We start from the raw sequence: 16,637 nt of genomic DNA, 5'->3' as shown, positions 1-16,637 counted from the left end.
TTCCTCTTTGTTTACAACTGATTTATTGACTGTCTGCTCCTCGGCTCTATTGTGAGCCCCGGCAGAATCAAATGGAACGGTGCACATTCCGCTGCAGGCAGGCCAGGCCAGGCCAGGCCAGGCCAGGCCAGGGCAGAGGCCTGCGGAGAAAAAAAAATGCCGCTGTCATTGCTGGTTGTAATAAGTCTCAGATGTGCCCACTCAGCACAGTCAAGTCCATTCGACTACATATTTCGAAAGCACCAATTCATTGGATTTCATCTCAAGGCTCTCTACACATGAAGCAGATCCTCGATCATAAAGGAAAGAAAACCAAGCGAACCCCACATGGGCAATCAATTCGAAGCAAATTCATGGAAAAACTCAAGGAAGAAATCTTGAACAGAACTCGGTTCAGCGGGTCACCAAATATAAAAGAAAACTTGTTGCATTCCGCTTCATTTATTACCCAAGTCTGAACATCATTTTATTTTGAAAAGTCACCGGATTTCCCATGACTTTTGTCCAATGACGTTTGACACTTGTCAAGTTGTTTCGATCGTGTGATGCTCATGTTAGATCTACAAATGAGCAAAATGTTTGTTAGTCAAATGTTTGGAAAGCTTCTTTGCAAAGAGGGAAAAAAACCCTGTGAGGATTCAACACAAGAGCCTTTGCCCAAGAAGAAAAAGAAAGATGCATTTTTCAGCTAACTTTTGGCGACTATAGTGGCTGCAAAAGAGTGAATTGAAGGCTGGCGTTGCAGGTACGGACGGGGGAGGTTTCCACGAGGGAGAAAGAGGGGTGGGGGGAATTGGAAATAGACTCCTTGCATGTAGAAGCTCTTCCACAGCTGACTAGCAAAAAACAAACAAAAAAAAAAAAGGTTGCAATGGTTCTTCTGGAGAGTTCATTACTGTTTTCTGTTGTCTTTGCTGTAAGGAATTTGTTTGGAAAAGATACGTTTAGTGTAACCTCTAAAACGGCTGTTTTGAGTGAAGAAACCCCAAGAAGGTGATAAAAAATATATATATACGTATATATATATTTTTTTTTAAGGATCCCACCCCCGCCGAAAGATGAGTGATTTTCAAAGTGTGCCCCCCCCCCTAGCGGTGTATAAAATAATCACCGCTTCAGTACCTTTTAGTTGTAGTCTTTACAAACTGCTCAAATGGTTTTCTTTCTATTTTATTTGCCATGCAATGCATTGTACTGAACAGATGTATCCCAAATCTTAAAAAGTGTGGTTTAATTGAACTTGACTTTGTTTCCCAAGAAATCAAATTCCAAATCACAGAACCTCGGCAGCCTTCAACTTAAGAGGTCTCATCTGGATGAAAGGAACATTTGCGGATGTGGTGTCGTAAAAAAACAAATTCCAACCATGTGGGAAAACCCCACGTCTATCTTTGGGGAGATTTTGTTTCAAATCGAACAAGTTCATCCTTGGGGGTGGAAGGCTCGGCCGAGGAAACCGGCAGGCAGGCAGGCAGGCAGCAGACAGTTTAGATGCGACTGTAATCTTGCGCTCGGTTGTAATGAATGTCAACCTTTCTGACAAGAACAATGTTTGAGACGATGTTTTTGCTTCATGTTGATCATGTCAGCATTGAAACGGTGTGTCAATTGTACAAAGACTAATCAGTCATATGAAATACGCTCGAACCCTGAGTACACAAAGCAACTTTGACATTTATCGCGCCGCTAAATAAATCCGAGTTAGCAAAAACAATCCATCCGCTCGGTATCTGCCGATGGCGATCAAATGCTCTTTGCTGTGGGCGACCTGCTCTGCTGCTGCAGTAAATATTTTCGACCCTAATCAAGGCGCATTTCCACGTCCCTTCTAATCTCCCGTTTCAGGTTGTCTCCTGCAATTTGCGGTCGCCCGCCGTTTCCCTTCCGGACTTTGATGCGCCAGCCGTGATTGAATTGCCGTTTACGCTCTGTTGTAATAATAACGAGACGAGCGAGACGCGGCGACAAGCGCCGACCTGCAATCCAGACTGAAATGTCTATTTTTGCATTCCTCCCCTGGCACTCGAGACGTGCTCATTAAAAGCTGCCTGAGCGCCAGGCTGGTAGGCGCAAGGGCGACAAACACCCCATGTGGGCTTTCATTCTTGTGGCTGGCCTGGGTGGAGTGCCACTTACTGTACTTACTCGAAGCCAACCGTGAGTCCCCCCCCACCCCCCCGGTGGTGCCAAGATTCTACACGTCTGGCCCAAACTACTGCTTAACGTGAATTCCTCCGGGTTGGGGCTTGGGCGCCGTCCCATTTGGGTTTCTGCTTGGGTTAGCTGCTTCATATTTGTGTGTGGGGGAGCGTTGACCAGAAAAGCATACTGGAAGCTTGTCAGGCCATATTTTCTTCTACTTTTGAGCGACACCACTTTATTTTGTCGTCAGGCTGTTCTTTCTTACGCTTTTTTTTTTTTTTTTTACGATCAAAACGGGAGATGGAGAACAGGAAAACTTATCTTTGAAAATCAGGTCCTCACAAAGGCCAAATCCATTTTGGTGTGGGAAGGACATCAGCCTGTGTGTCAACTGTTTGAGTTATCGCCCGTGTGGTGTTAACTCTTTAACGATACCACGCATCCTTATTTATATTTGAATGTTTAGTCGTCCAGTATTTTTTCGAAGGAGGGACTCTCTGGTTGGATCCAATCTGAGCCGATAAGGAAAGCTAATAGATGTTGTAAGGCGGTTGCGATACCGGCATACTTCAGATACGCTTTGTTTACTTTCCGCAGCTGTTGAATTCAAATTGCGCCGCCTGCATTCACACTCCGCTATCAGTCACGGCGCAAAATGTACAGCTCGGAGAATAAGAAAAGAATGGGCTTTGACAGTGAGGCTTAACAGCAACGCGTAGCGTAGCCAGTTTGCGCGTTCCAAATTGCAGCCTAGCCTTTCCCTCCAGATAATGACTGAGGGGAAAATGCAACCGTCTAGTGCTTTTCTTTTCGCTGGAAGTGACGCACGGCCTTGCGTGCTGAAACAACACGGATAAAGAAGTCGTTTCAGACGTCTGAATATGATTCCCTGTTTTAATTGAGTTCAGACAGCAAAGAGCCGTTTGGGCCTTGAAAAAACGTCAGACACTGCTAAACGTCGCTACGGTTCTGGCTTGAAGGTCTTGGAAGATGGCGTGCGTGCAAGCAATGTTTATGCAGCTGAATCCAAAGTGTCCTCTGTGTTTAGCCTTGAACATGCTGCTCATGTTTATTGTTCTCCATACACACTTGCACATGTCATTGCCCACATTCAACCCAAGACTTTGGGATCCTTCGCCGGTTTGTTTTCTCCTCGGCTACGTCCTCGCGTCAACTTGTTCACGAAGACGCCAGCGTAAACATCAGTGGCTGTGCCAAACTATTTCTGGATCGTCTGCTGGGTGACAGAACCGTGAGTCGCTCGGACCTAAGAATGCAAAAAGGACAATGGGTTTGGTCGTTAGCATTTTTTAAAGCTGACGCCCAAGAAAAGTTGAGCATTTGCGTCAACGCTTTTCTTCTTGGCTGATCTGTATCGGAAATGGTGCTTCACTGCCATCTACTGGAGGTTGAGCGTCAGTAAGGTTAGGTCACCTAGGCTCGTCAATGGTAGCAAATGAGTTTGAACGTACTAAATTGTTTTTTCTGGATTTTAAACGCAAGCAAAAGTGAGAACCGATTCATTTCACTTCACTTCACTTCATTTTGGGGTGTTTTCCCATCACTTTTGAACGCTACATTAAATTGTGTCATACTTCCCAGTGTGCAATTTGAACTAGCTCGATGCCATTTCCGATTGTCGAATTTCATTTCTCATTTCAAGCACCTGCGTCGAGTTTCAGGCCTTGGGATCCAGAAAGACGTCCCCCGTGTGGGACCGATCCCGCCACAGCTGCAACGATAGAATCTCCAAGTCGACGTTAAACACTTCACGGCATCGGGTCTCACCAATTCCTCAAGTGAGTAAAATCCACACGTCGGCTTTCATAACAGTCTTTCTCCGTTCGAGCAGAATTCGTAGTTGACGTGAATGGCAAGCTCTACCTGCCGCTAACATGCTCAAATCCAAACGCATCCAATGAATCACCGTCACAGGAGCTTTCCATTGTAATGGCGCCCAGGGGAAACGTTAGCCCGCCATATTCTGGAAAGGATGCGATGCGTCTGTCTCCTGCGAGTTAGTTCTTGCCCCCTATCCCCCCATCCCGTGAACGCCTTTGAACCAGGAAAAGGTGGAGACGGTGACAGAAGTCAAGTGTTTGAAGGGACACGCAGCCCGGCAAAGCAGATTCGGTCACATTCTTGACTTTGACGTCTTTTTGAAAGCGAAAGCATGTTTCTGCAATGTCTTTTTGGTCATTAGCAGGTCTCAGAGACCTGGCGGAGATGTCGCCCCAATCCCCGAGACCTAGAGACTTGAAAAACTCTCAAAAAGGTCTCTCTCTGGTCAGCGCAACTCCCTGTCAACCCGGCTCGTCTCTAGGAGACGTAGCGGCTAGAATTAGCCTCCACGATGTCTCTGGTTGAGACATGGAAAAAGTCTCCGACAAGTTTCTGGGTACGTCAAATCCCTGTCAAGCCGGCGAGTCTCCAGGAGACGTAGCGGACCGAATTAGTCTGAGCAAGGGCTTGTTCGGAGGTCTTGCTTTTGGAAAAAACAAATGTTTGTATTTCCCCGCAGCTCCCTGGCAACCGAGCTAGCCTCCATTCCATGTGGGGGAGACATCCAGTTGCCATCAATTCACCAAGTCGTCTCCAGGTTGGCGACATGGGCTCTTTCCAGTCGGTTTTCATTTACGTAATACTCAATAAGGTCAACACTTTGACCTTTGCAAATGCCAATAGTGTCTCCGCTAGCCCCGGTTTGGCCAGTTTGTTGTCCCAAGTGCGGACGCCTGTCGACCACAACCGCAGGGGTTTGTTCCGGGCCGGGCCGGCCTGGGCTGGGGGCGCTGCAGTCGCCGCCGTGCAGATGATGGACATCTCCCGACCCTGAAGTGTTGTTTCACTCGACCGTGAGTCAACAATTCCCAAGCAGCGGCGGGAGAAGGGAGGGAGGGAGGGAGGGAGGCAGGGAAAGGAACAAGTTGGCAGGGTGGCGACAGGAAGTTCACAAGTGTTGAACCATTACATGGGGGGCTTAAGCTTCAGGGGGGCAGAAAGCAGATGCCTGCCTGCCTGCCTGCCTGCCTGCCCGCCCGCCCGCCCGCCTGCCCGCCCGCCTGCCTGCCCGCCTGCCTGCCTGCCTGGCTCGCTCACTGGAAGAAGTCAACACAAAAGCCTCACATTTATGATGTGTGCTGTTTTTGTGTTCAGTCAACCTCATGTGACATTTCAACGACCATCACGTTTCATATGAATCAATTGGACTAGTCCTGATATCAGCAGGGTATGAGTGTTTCATGACCTCATTGCTGGTGCTGGATTCTGCCGAGACGGGTTAATGGCTTTTGACAGTCAAGGTCCCATTCCTTCGTTCCCCCCCCAAATGTTGTGTTTTACACGCCTGAAACTCACATCTGGTTCCTTTGGCTCTCCCGCCGGCCTGTCAGGTCCTGTCCTCCGGGGGAATGCGCTGTCAGGTAAAACCTGCATTTTGACACGCGCTCGCTCGCTCGCCCGGTGCCGACCGGCAACCGGGGCTCGGCTCGGCTCGGCATCGGCTGCTGTGCGTGCGAGCGAGCGTGCTATTAAATCCGCTCGCTCATGTCGTTGGAGGCAAAGGCGAAAACAGGCCCATTTGTCTGAGTTGTGTTGTGTCGAAGGCTCCAGTTTGCGTGAATTTGTCTCTCAGCGCTCATAAATACCAGCTTGTATTTTTAGCGCAAGTGCGTGGGAGGGTGTGTGGATGCTCCTTTCTCTCCGTCTGGATGCGTTTATGCTGATTGCAGGAGGGAACGACACAAGACCCAGGCTCTACGCTAAGGTTCTTTGGGTTTCGAACCCATGCACTTAGTTAACCCCGACGTGGACTGGGGGAAAAACCACCTTTTGTTCAGCCAGATAAAAACGGTCACCGGATGCTCTCGGCAAGCAAACATTTGGCAGAAAATAGCTCGCGGGCAGGCCCGAGCCACGAGGCGGAATGAATGTCGCCTTCTAACAAGTGACTCCTTACAGTGAAAAAACGTGGCGATAGATGACGATTAAAGCCGTGAAGATTGGGATGAGAACACGAGATCCGTGAAACAAGCCACAAAGGCGCGAGCCGGCGTTCTCGGCTGTGTCGTGACAACTCTGTGCTATTCAAATTAGACTCCATCTTGTTTGTCTTTTTACAAAAAATAAAAAAAACTTTGCTCTGCAGAAACGAGTGTTTCTCGGCAAAACCATCCCTTGTTCTACTCCTGATGAATTAGTGGAGAATGTTACAAGCTCGAAAAACAGTGGAATTGAACTGAAACAGCTGGGCTGGCCATCTGAGGAAGTCTGCTGGCAGTGAACAAGTTGAGGCTAAAATGATATGTTTGCGGTGTACTTCATTAATTGTACAAAATGGTTTTGAGCGGGAGTGTCATTAACGGGAGGGCCTCAACCCTTATCCAAAGTAACTTTCTATCGCCAAATGTTCAAGTGTAAACCCCTGAAAAGCTTCAACGCATGTTGATTTTTAGCATGTGCGGTGTGCCACAAGGTTCTGGTGCGAAGCCCTGAATTCTTTGTTTAATCCTCTCCAAATATCTGTGGCCGGCCCTTTGGATGATCAATTGTCCTCGTGTTTGTGTTTTCAATTAGACCGTTGGACGAGTGTCAGAAACCGACAAAGGACTCGCCGTCTGCGGCCAAAGTGGAAATGTGCCGGCTAAAAGCGAAAGGACGCTCGGCAGCCGCCGCTTTCAGCCGCCGCTTTCAGCCGCCGCTTTCAGCCGCCGCTTTCAGCCACCGCCTTCCGAGTGAGTTTCGCTGGGCTCGCACAAACAAAAGTCGTCGCAGCTTGTGGGAGGCGTGCATAATTGCTAGTCTGGCCCTTGGCTGGTGTCTTGCTCCCAAATGGAGCCAGTGCAAGTGTTAGCGGCGGTGGCAGCCCTGTAATATTCTCTGCATTCAAGCGTTCCAAGCATGCCACTTTCATTTCACGCTCAGCCAACATGAGCGCTCAAGGTTCTTTCGATGCCATTTGAAAGGTTGATGCAAAACGGGAGCTGCTGAAAGATCTTTGGCTATTTGTGCGAGATGGCAAAACAGTTGCTTTGATGTCTAATGACTCTGAATCCATCCATCCATCCATCCATCCATCCATCCATCCATCCATCCATCCATCCATCCATCCATCCATCCATCCATCCATCCATCCATCCATCCATCCATCCATCCATCCATCCATCCATCCATCCATCCATCCATCCATCCATCCATCCATCCATCCATCCATCCATCCATCCATCCGTATGTTTCTGCTTGGCGGCCGACGGGATCGGCCTTTCCTCACCTTCTCATCACCCATGCACGGACGTGAATTTGATCCCCCTCCCGAGCATTGCCTTTCATTTCCTCTCAATCATCTCATCTACGGCCACCTTTTGTCGGGGCTTTCGTCACTCCCTCGGGTTGAGATTATCAAGCAAAGCTGCGTGTTTGGAAAAGGTGCGGGCGAGCGGCGCAAAGCCCGGCAAATATCAAGGCGGCTGCCTTTTGTTTCTCGTATCTTGTTTAAATCTCCCACCTGCGGAGGGAGCCTCCGCCGCATTGGTGGGCTCCTTCCTGTACGCCGCGCCGCCGCCGCCGCCACTTATCGGGGCAAAGGCTAAACGGCAAGCTGCTTCTCTTTTGTGTGGAAAAGTTCCCTGTAATTAGAGCGCTCTCGTTACTTGTGAAGATTCCTTCTCACCTCCTCTTCTTGGCGGGAACTTCCTTTCTTTCTTCTCTGTTGCATATCCGCCCTCCTTCGGCTCGACCTCGGTGATAAATCTGCCTCAGGGACCATCGCGCTACTGATCACAGAATGACTCACCGTGCTATAGTTTTACTATTTGGAAGAGTCCAACAGTAGTATCAACATCCCAAAAACAAAGCCATACAACGAATGCAATACTTAACTCGTTCACTGCCAAGGACGTTTATGGTCGTCATTTGTAGAAAGAGCGGGAATGTGACTTTTATTCTACTTTAACCCAAGTAGATGTAAATGTTGTCAAGCATCAAAAGTTCTTTTTGTAAGATGTGTATTACTTTGTATTCAAAGAGATGGCTTTGAAATCAACACCACTGTTACGTTTAACGGAGACTGTGAAAAAAGATTTATTTGCTCGTTGAATTTCACACACAAGCCGTTTGAAGCGCATTTTCCATCCTACGCTGCCAATTAGCCAAACCGAAAAGGTTCTCAGCAACTCTTTTTCGACATCCTCAAGCATGTGGCCTCGATACAAGTTTGTCCCATTTACAGCTGAGATGGCGCAAAGTGAAGCGTGTAGCACATCCCACTCCCGTCCGTCCGTGTCAACGCTTTGTCGTCGGTGCCTTCATTTTGCACATCGTGTCAAACGGCGAGCTCGCTTCAGCCAAACTGTCAGACAGTTCAGGCAAAATCATTCGAAATAATTAGCACCATTCATACCTTGACTTTCAAGAGCTTTTCCGACAGACAAACGGGTGATGGGCAAAAGTATTGGGACACGCCTGATGGAAGTCACAGAAAACATAACATACAGCGTTTGGCAAGTTTTTCCACTCCCCATTCAATCAATGGACCATGTGTTTGCTGTTTGGTCACTCGATATTTGTTAATCATTCATTACACGCCTCAGCTTGTTGCTTTCTTCCTAATACACCAAATATCCTCCATCAAACTATGCCACCCCCCCCCTCTCTGATTTGCTTGACCATTTTAGGCTGTTCCTTTTTTTCCCCCCCCTGCCGGAGTCCAACGTAGGGGGGGATAGTATGACAGCTTTCCCTGCTCCGGTGCACTCCGAGCCAGGAGAGAGGAGGAGAGAGAAGTCTTGTTAGTCAGCCTCCAAGTTGGGGAGGAAGTTACCACCTCTTCCCAGACTCACACACACACACGCACATGCGATCTTGACGATTTGAAGCACAGCGGCAAAGCCAGCCAGCAGGGAAAGGCTCAGGGCTGCTTGCTGCTTGCTTGTGATGTTTCGGAGGCAACCATGTCGTTCCTGAAGCTCTCTGGAGCGTTTGACTTGGACGTGATTTAGCTGGACACGCCGGTGAGTACTTTTGCTCCTCCATAAAACTGTCGCTTGGAGTATCGTATGGAAATTTCCAACATAAACAAAACATTCTTGACTTGAATGCTCCCCCTCCTTTTTGTTTAGATAGTAGCTAACAAAAGGTGCTTGTCTCTAGAATCCTGCCTCACCTTTGATGATTTGCGCTGAGCGTGCAGGGCCGACCGAGTCAACCGCTGGCCGGCCGGCCGGCCGTCCGTCCGTCCGTCCGGTCATCGCCAAGTTTGTGTTGTGAGCACACGTGCTGAGGCAGCGTTTTACGCTGGGCTGGCCGGGTACGGCTTTTCCTGCGCAGCTGCGCGCTGCTCATTGTGGTGAATGATGACTTGTCACTTGGAATGCAAACAAAGTGGCGCCAAAGCCATGAAAACCGACTCCGATGCTGTGCGGGCGGGAGGTCCGCTGCCTGCCATCCTTTTTTTTTTTTTTTTTACAAACTGCAAATCACAGACATCAAGCCTTTTCTGAGGCGAATATTTCATTTAATGCTGGAGCTCCGCCAGTCAATCAGATAACTGAGCTGATAACATAGGACAAGCGTCAAGGCGTGTTTGGGTGAGCCCCTCCGTTGACTCCTGTGCGACCCCCCCCCCCCCCCGAGCTATTCAATCAATCCGAAGCCCCGCCAAGCCATCCATCAGTCTTGTCTTTGTTTGTCCCGAGGATGCTTGTTAGCGCCGCTCCTTTTTTGTTTAGCTCGTGTACCGATCAGGGATGCTTGTTGAAAGTCAGTCAGAAAGTTCTGCCAGGTCAAGACGGGATGCTGATGATTTGAATTACTAAGTAATGGGAGCGAGCATGTCCAGTCAGTTCTGACTGATTTATGAAATGGGGCTCTTGCCTCCATCATATGCAATTTCAGAAGTATTTTCTCATTTTACGTCCAAAAGTGAGTCAAGCAACGTGGAAATGTTTGTCTCATCCCTGAATCCAGCAACATCATTTGGTGCCCTCAGCGGTTTCCTGTATCAAATGACATGGCTTGGCATTCTTAATGTTGTGACGAAATGGACAGCGCCTTTCAAAATGGCCCTTTTCCCAGTATTGTGTCCAATCAAAGTTGTTTTTCAGTGGAAAATGCGTCTGACCCTCAAGGAGACGGCACAGAAAAATGCAAACACGTGTTGCGTGTCACAGGCCAATAGGCGGCGGCGGCGGCCCTTTAATTGATACAGCGTGTCGGGCGGCGTCCGAGATCGATGTAACGGATGAGATCAGCGCTCGATGATCCCGAGCCCGACGCTCATCAGGAACGTGCATCGCAACGTGCAGAAAGTCTCAAAAGGCGTGCCAGGATTTGGGGCAATCCGCCACTTGCTCGCTGAATTGACCAGTTTGCGCCCGTTTTTGCACGTGCAAACATTTATCAAATGAGCCCGCTTGCGATTTCCATACGAAAGCACGGACGCTGGCTCTGCTTCGTATCAGGAGAACATCTGGGCGCCATTAAGCACTTGCCCTAACCCCCAGCGCCATCGCGTATCTCCATTACCCTCCCATTACCTGCCAGGGCTCGCAGAACACGGGGGACAAGCGCTGCTCTGTGGTTGCCCCCTCCCTCCCCCACGACGCGAAGAAATTGATTTGGGACTCTGAAAGAAACTGGCGTCACGCTGGCGTCTTGATTTTACAAGGCTATGTTTTATGGAAATGTTTCAAGGCTGGCGCACATCCACGTTTACTCTTTTTTTTTTTTTTTTCCCCCAAATAATGCGCAACGTGTTCTTTTTCGATCACACATCGAACGTGAGCGACGGCTTGGAGTGGAACGGTGTCAAAGTCCGAGAGCTGAGCAAACACGCGGCCTTCGATTCGCACCCACTCAAGTTTTTAACAGCAACTTTTGCAGCTGGGAAAACAAACAAAGCTTATGAATGGAAACACAGATACACACCGTCCTCATTGTATTGCATGTGATGACAATTTCTCTAGTGAAACCCGGAAGGTCCATTTGGAAAGTGTCTCGAGATGTGCCCTGTGATTGACTGGCAACCAGTTTAGAGTGTCATTCGCCTTTTGGTGGTTGAATTCCAAATTGCCCCCTTTGGTGTTTGACTTGAGCGATTCCACCGTACGCATTTGGGATTTGTTTTGTGTATGCCATCCTTATCTCCGTGCGATGGTACGCTTAAGAACATGGATGCGCTTGTTTCCAAATGTTTAGCCAAAGGTTAGCTCTCTGTCACTAAATCAAAGTACGTATGAGATTGTTTGAAAGTCTGCCGTGACCTAGGTCTGGTTTGGGTCGGGGTCAACCACATGCCTGTCCCGCATCCAAATGCAACAGCCTGGAAGGCCTTGCATGGCCTGGAGTGGAAACTTGATTTTACAGAATCATCATGCGTGTTAGCTTTATTAAAATCTTGCAATTGTCCATCGCTGTCTGGAATGAAAATGACAACTGGACGGATGGACATGTCGAGCTTTAAAACTTAACACGTAGCAATTATAATCCCGAGTTTTCCTTCTGCGGCTGCCGTGGAATCAAAGCGGGGACTTTTTAATGAACGAGGATGTTGTAAATTTTCATGTCGCTTTTGACTAATTAAAGTCTATTTATAGTCGGCTTTGCGGTTTTTAGCAAAGCGCAGAAAGCGCTGTCGCGGCCGTATGGAAATTCCAGATGCCAAAAGTATTGATGGTGGTTCTCTGTGCTATTAAAATGAAGAAATAACACGGACACCGTTGATCTAATTTCACGAGTGCACGCGTCTCAAGCGTTTTGACTCCCGACATGAATTCCAAAGGAGTTACAACTTCTTCATTGCTTCGACGCATTTGAGGAGGCCTTGGATAAATCATCCGTCTCAGCTTAGGAGGCTGAAGTCGTCCTGGATGACAGAGCCGTTGTTGTTGTTTTAGCATGCTCACAAAAATATGGATGGCTCAGCCTGACCATCCTTGATAGCAAACAATACCCGGATAAAAATAGCGCTTCCTCTTTTTTTCCTGGGGTGTAAACAAAACATTTTGTGGAAGTTAAGCGATGTCTTTTTGCGAGTTGAACTCTGATCAAACGTAAGGCTATTCTTTTTATTTGGGTCGTCAGCAACACTGACAGGAAAAGGGACGCTTGCGTGTTCCACTTTAGGATATTTAGCTCAGAAAAAACAAACTGATAAGCCTGCGGGAACCCAAAATAGGAGTGGATATTAATGGCTTGGGAGCCTCCAGTCCAACCACCAACCACAAACCTTTGGAGGCCGACATCACTGCAGTTAAGGCAAGGTCCCCACTTTGGCCGAATTCCGTGTAAAACGTCACGACTGCAGGATTTCTGCGTGAAAGAGCCCACTGTTGCGTTCTTCCCAAAAGACAACAAGAGTTTTTCTTTTTTTTTGCAGCACTCAGCATTCCGCAACAATGCAGGCTACGGAGAGCGCGCTAAAGGCTTTACTGCGCTTCTAACGACGGGATTGTTGTAAAGCGGCCAGTGTTTGTAATAGCGAAGCAAACTTGGCACGCACGCGGGACCGTAAATCCAGATTGGGGAGGATCGGTTCTGTTCATAATTTAGCCTGGCAGTAAAAAGCAAAACACAACAAAACAACACGGTGGTGTGATTAGTAATGAGATGCCTTGGAAAGGGATCCCCTGTGGTCTTTTACCGCCTCGGAGTCTTGACAAGTTGCGGCCGTTCCAGCCAAACCCTTAACGTTGACCTTGAACAATTCTGCAGTCGTTGACTTTATTACCCTTGAAACAAAAGCAATGATAAAGTCCCCCCCCCCCCCCCCCCCCCCATGATGATCTCAGTTTCATCATGCGTTTCTTGGTCTGCTTTTGCATAATGGAGGGTGGATTAGTAGCGAGGCGTTTTTGCTCCCTAGGGGGCGCCGGAGAAGGAACTTTAATTGAAAAACCAGCTCGATAAAGTTGGTGTCTTTTATTGCAGTCGGGCTCAGATCGGTAAACCTTCATCAGATGGTATTTTTTCTTTGAAATGGCACTCGTGCACTCCCAGCAAGGGTCCTAAACTCCCGTTAGTCATAATCAAGGTCGTTGGTATTACCGTTGAAGTGTTTCGGCCGCTGCCAAGTTGAACAGCCTGTCACTGGAATATTTGGCGTTCCAAATGTGACAGGTTGTTAAACTCTTTGACTTCCTTTACTGTTTGGAAATGATTCCTCGCCTCATTGAGACGAGGATGAATCCATTTTAAATTTGAAGACAAAGACAGAAGCACGATCGGAATCCCAGTGGGCCTCATTCACATCTCGTTCGACCCTGGACAGATTTTTTTTTGCCACGGAGTCACTGGGAAACGTGAACGCTGCAGTCTGCCTACTGTTTGCACTGCGGCCGCGTCAGCGACTCTGGATCTAATGCGGCTTGACGACTATGTGTGTGTGTGTGTGTGTGTGTGTGTGTGTGTGTGTGTGTGTGTGTGTGTGTTTGCTCTTGCCTCAGGGTTACCAAATGAACTGTGTAGCCTGAGGACCAAAGATCACAAACCGGCTCCAGCGTCGAGGCACAAAAGAAGGATTGGCATATCTGTTCCCATCTCCGGACACCATGAGCTGCCACTGAAGACGGCTTGCTCCTTTGATTTAGTGGTGAGTGCTTCATCTGTCTTCTGTTTACCACCCTGCTCTCACCAGCAACATGACATGTGGTCTACATATGTGGATTCGATGCTTGGACCCCCCTGACCCCGAACAACCCCCACCAAATGAGTCAAATAAGACACGCATCACATTTGGCATTGACATCAGCGTAGAAATCTTTCGCCGAGGTCGTGAGCAGGTGAAATTTGGAGGTAAACGTAGACATAAACGTGCCGTCCGTGCAGTTTTTCAGCCACGCGTGTTACCTATGCAAGGTTGGGTGCCATGTGGTTCAACTTAGGTTAAAGCGGGACGCCATGTGCGCTGCGTCATCGTATGTTTTTTATTTTTTTTTTCACCGCCGGCCACAAGTTGGTGCTAACATGAGCCAGGAGAATTGCAACCACCTCCCGTTTTCATCTTATTTTCATTATGATGTCATCGGACCGAGGAAGTGGAATTTTAGGAAGCGGCTTTAAGGCAGAGGAGATTAAAGTCGACAATACAAGCCCTCTGTCAAACTGCCGTTTTGTCGTCATAATTCCAGTCAATATTTGTACCGGACCGATCCGTAAATATTAAACGGTAAGATTCAAACGAGTTGATTACGTAACGTTTGTAACCTGGAAACCTGGTATATGTTTCTGCGCATTTCATCGGCTCGGAGGAAGTCCTCTGCAAACTAACCCTTAACCTGCATTCGAGGGTTGGTGCGTGGCTGCGCCATGTGGCTCATGCATTACATGGAGCCAAAACGCTCACAGTGGAGCTTTTGTTTGACCCTCGTAGGCGTCATCTTGCCCACCCGCAGGCACACGAAGGCTTCCGCGTGGCTTTGTCACGGAATGTTCCGCGTCGACCGTCGTCTCGCCGTGCCGTTGAAAAGTCCGACCGACCGACCGACCGACCGACCGTGTGTGTTGTCTATCTGTTCTGTAGCTTTCAAGACGCCACCATGGACGTGAAGAAAAAGGAAATGGATCTCCTGAGTAACAGTATCGCTGCTTACGCGCACATAAAGGGTCAGTTGCATTTTTCGAGGCAATATTGCAGCCATTTTTTTCTCGAGCCTCGACAAACACCTTTGAGTCTTGAGTGTAGCTCACGTACTAACTGTACCGCCCAAGCTAACATTCTGTCTTTCAACTCTTTTTCAGCCAACCCGGAGAGCTTCGGCCTGTACTTTGTGCTCGGCGTGTGCTTCGGCCTGGTTCTGACTCTCTGCTTGCTGGTCATCCGCATCTCCTGCAAGCCTCGCATCCGAACCGCCGCCTCCGCGGCCGCCTCGTCGACGCTGGAGAAAAAAACAGCGCGGGACGACGAGGACCAGGAAAGCGACGACGAGGAAGACGACGACGAGAGGGACGACGTGGAAGCGCCGTCCCCTTTGCTCGCCGCCTCCACGGTCACCACGGAGATCCCCGCCGGGACCCACAGCAACCACTCGGACGGGACGCTGAACGTGTTCACCTCAGCCGAGGAGCTGGAGAGGGCGCAGCGGCTGGAGGAGCGCGAGCGCATCATACGGGAAATCTGGAGGAACGGACAGCCCGACATCTTGGGATCGGGGACGGGCACCGTCGGGAGAGTGCATTACTACTAACAGACGGCAAGCCGCTAAGACTTGAAGGCTGCAAGTGTCTTGTTACAGACTAATGAATCCATGTTGACTAAACAATGCAGAATGAATGGAGCTGAGGACACTTGAAATACGGTGCTTGACGACATGAAATGGCCACACGGTGATGTACTATTCACAAAATGTGTGTAATAATGAGCTTTGTGGGGAGCCCTTTCTGTGATGAATCGAGATGATTACGCACACAGTGAAGTTTCCGCCGTGTCTACGATGAAGAGCCACTGGATGGCAATAAAGGAAATGAGTCAAATGAGATTGTCTGAACACAAACGTATCGCTTCAACTGAGGGGCGAGATAGTGTTACATGCAGTCAAATGAAGGTTTGAATGAAAAGGAAACGAAAGATAAGATCAAATTATTTGCAGATGGTGCCCGAGGGGCAAACGGATTTATTTCAAAAAAAAAAAGTTGGCCTCGTCATCTTTAATCATTTTCCATGTACCACCGTATGTGCCTTATTTTGAATGGAAACCTATCTTTTTAATAAAATCTGTGGGACCAACGATACAAAGTTTAAGCCTTGTGTGAGATTAATGTTTTTCCAAGGCTGCTAAAAAGGAAGTGGCCTAATATGGTGGGATTGCAGAGAATTAAAGTCGTTTCCTTCAAAATGGAGGACAGGAAACACGCATGCTTCATTTATTAAGTGCGTCCATTTGATTCTTTTGTAGGAAAATCACTTTACAGTTATGTATTGTGCAGCGACGTTTCATTTTTTTAGAATTGATACGTAATTACCACTGTTCTGCTTAACATGCTGCAGTTGCTCCAGTGAAAGCTGAGCCAGCCAATGGGAAACGAGCGTTGGTTGGTGCTGACCAATCAGGGTGTGATTGACCTACCTTTGGTTGATTTTATTCTTTATTTTATTTCATATCATCTGCAGTCAAACTTTAGAATCAAAATGTACGTTTCATTTAGTTCTTTAAGTTTTGTCTCGTTTAGTGAGTTACTAAACGTGTGTCAAACTTAATCAGCCAATAGAAAGCCAGCTTGTTGTTCCACTGACTAATCAGGTTTTAGCTCTTATTGACTTGGCCGCGTGTACGCATACGTTTTTCCCAAGGTACGTCTCATTTATTTTTGTACTATGCGACGTTAGTATCGTCATAACAAAAACGCCGTTTTGTTTTGTTCAAACTTTTGTGTTAAGCAACTTATTGTTCGTTTTGTTAATGCATTTCTCACAGCGCCGCCTTCAGCAAAAATGGCCGCCATAGTGAGGACACTGCTGAAAGGCAGATGTGGAAACCACGCAAGATGTCGAACCAAATTTTATG

General features: G+C 48.1%; 1 protein-coding gene across 4 annotated transcripts; it reads left to right on the top strand.

Annotated features, from left to right (window-relative positions):
• The first annotated feature begins 507 nt into the window (after positions 1-507).
• On the top strand, positions 508-15,874 carry eva1ba (eva-1 homolog Ba (C. elegans)). Of its 4 annotated transcripts, XM_049730024.2 has the most exons (5): positions 508-745; positions 3,806-3,941; positions 13,581-13,726; positions 14,657-14,739; positions 14,875-15,874. In XM_049730024.2, the coding sequence occupies exons 4-5, from the start codon at positions 14,673-14,675 to the stop codon at positions 15,318-15,320; spliced, it is 513 nt and encodes a 170-aa protein (XP_049585981.1). In that variant the 5' UTR covers positions 508-745; positions 3,806-3,941; positions 13,581-13,726; positions 14,657-14,672; the 3' UTR covers positions 15,321-15,874. The 4 variants fall into 4 exon arrangements, 3 of the variants coding, with proteins under 3 accessions (XP_049585981.1, XP_049585980.1, XP_049585982.1); XM_049730023.2 differs by lacking the exons at positions 508-745; positions 3,806-3,941 and adding an exon at positions 8,877-9,149; XR_011087355.1 differs by lacking the exons at positions 508-745; positions 3,806-3,941; positions 14,657-14,739 and adding an exon at positions 8,875-9,149 and having other exon boundaries at positions 14,875-15,020.
• The last annotated feature ends 763 nt before the right edge of the window (positions 15,875-16,637 follow it).

This window comes from Syngnathus scovelli, chromosome 9, assembly GCF_024217435.2.
Source record: "Syngnathus scovelli strain Florida chromosome 9, RoL_Ssco_1.2, whole genome shotgun sequence".
Taxonomy (NCBI): Eukaryota; Metazoa; Chordata; class Actinopteri; order Syngnathiformes; family Syngnathidae; genus Syngnathus; species Syngnathus scovelli.
Note: the sequence above shows the minus strand (reverse complement) of the source record. Positions and strands in the feature narration are given on the sequence as shown.

Coding starts and splice junctions, on each gene's coding strand:
- eva1ba (XM_049730024.2), top strand. CDS start 14,673: ATGGACGTGAAGAAAAAGGAAATGGATCTCCTGAGTAACAGTATCGCT. Junction 14,740..14,874: donor TGCTTACGCGCACATAAAGG/GTCAGTTGCATT, acceptor ACTCTTTTTCAG/CCAACCCGGAGAGCTTCGGC.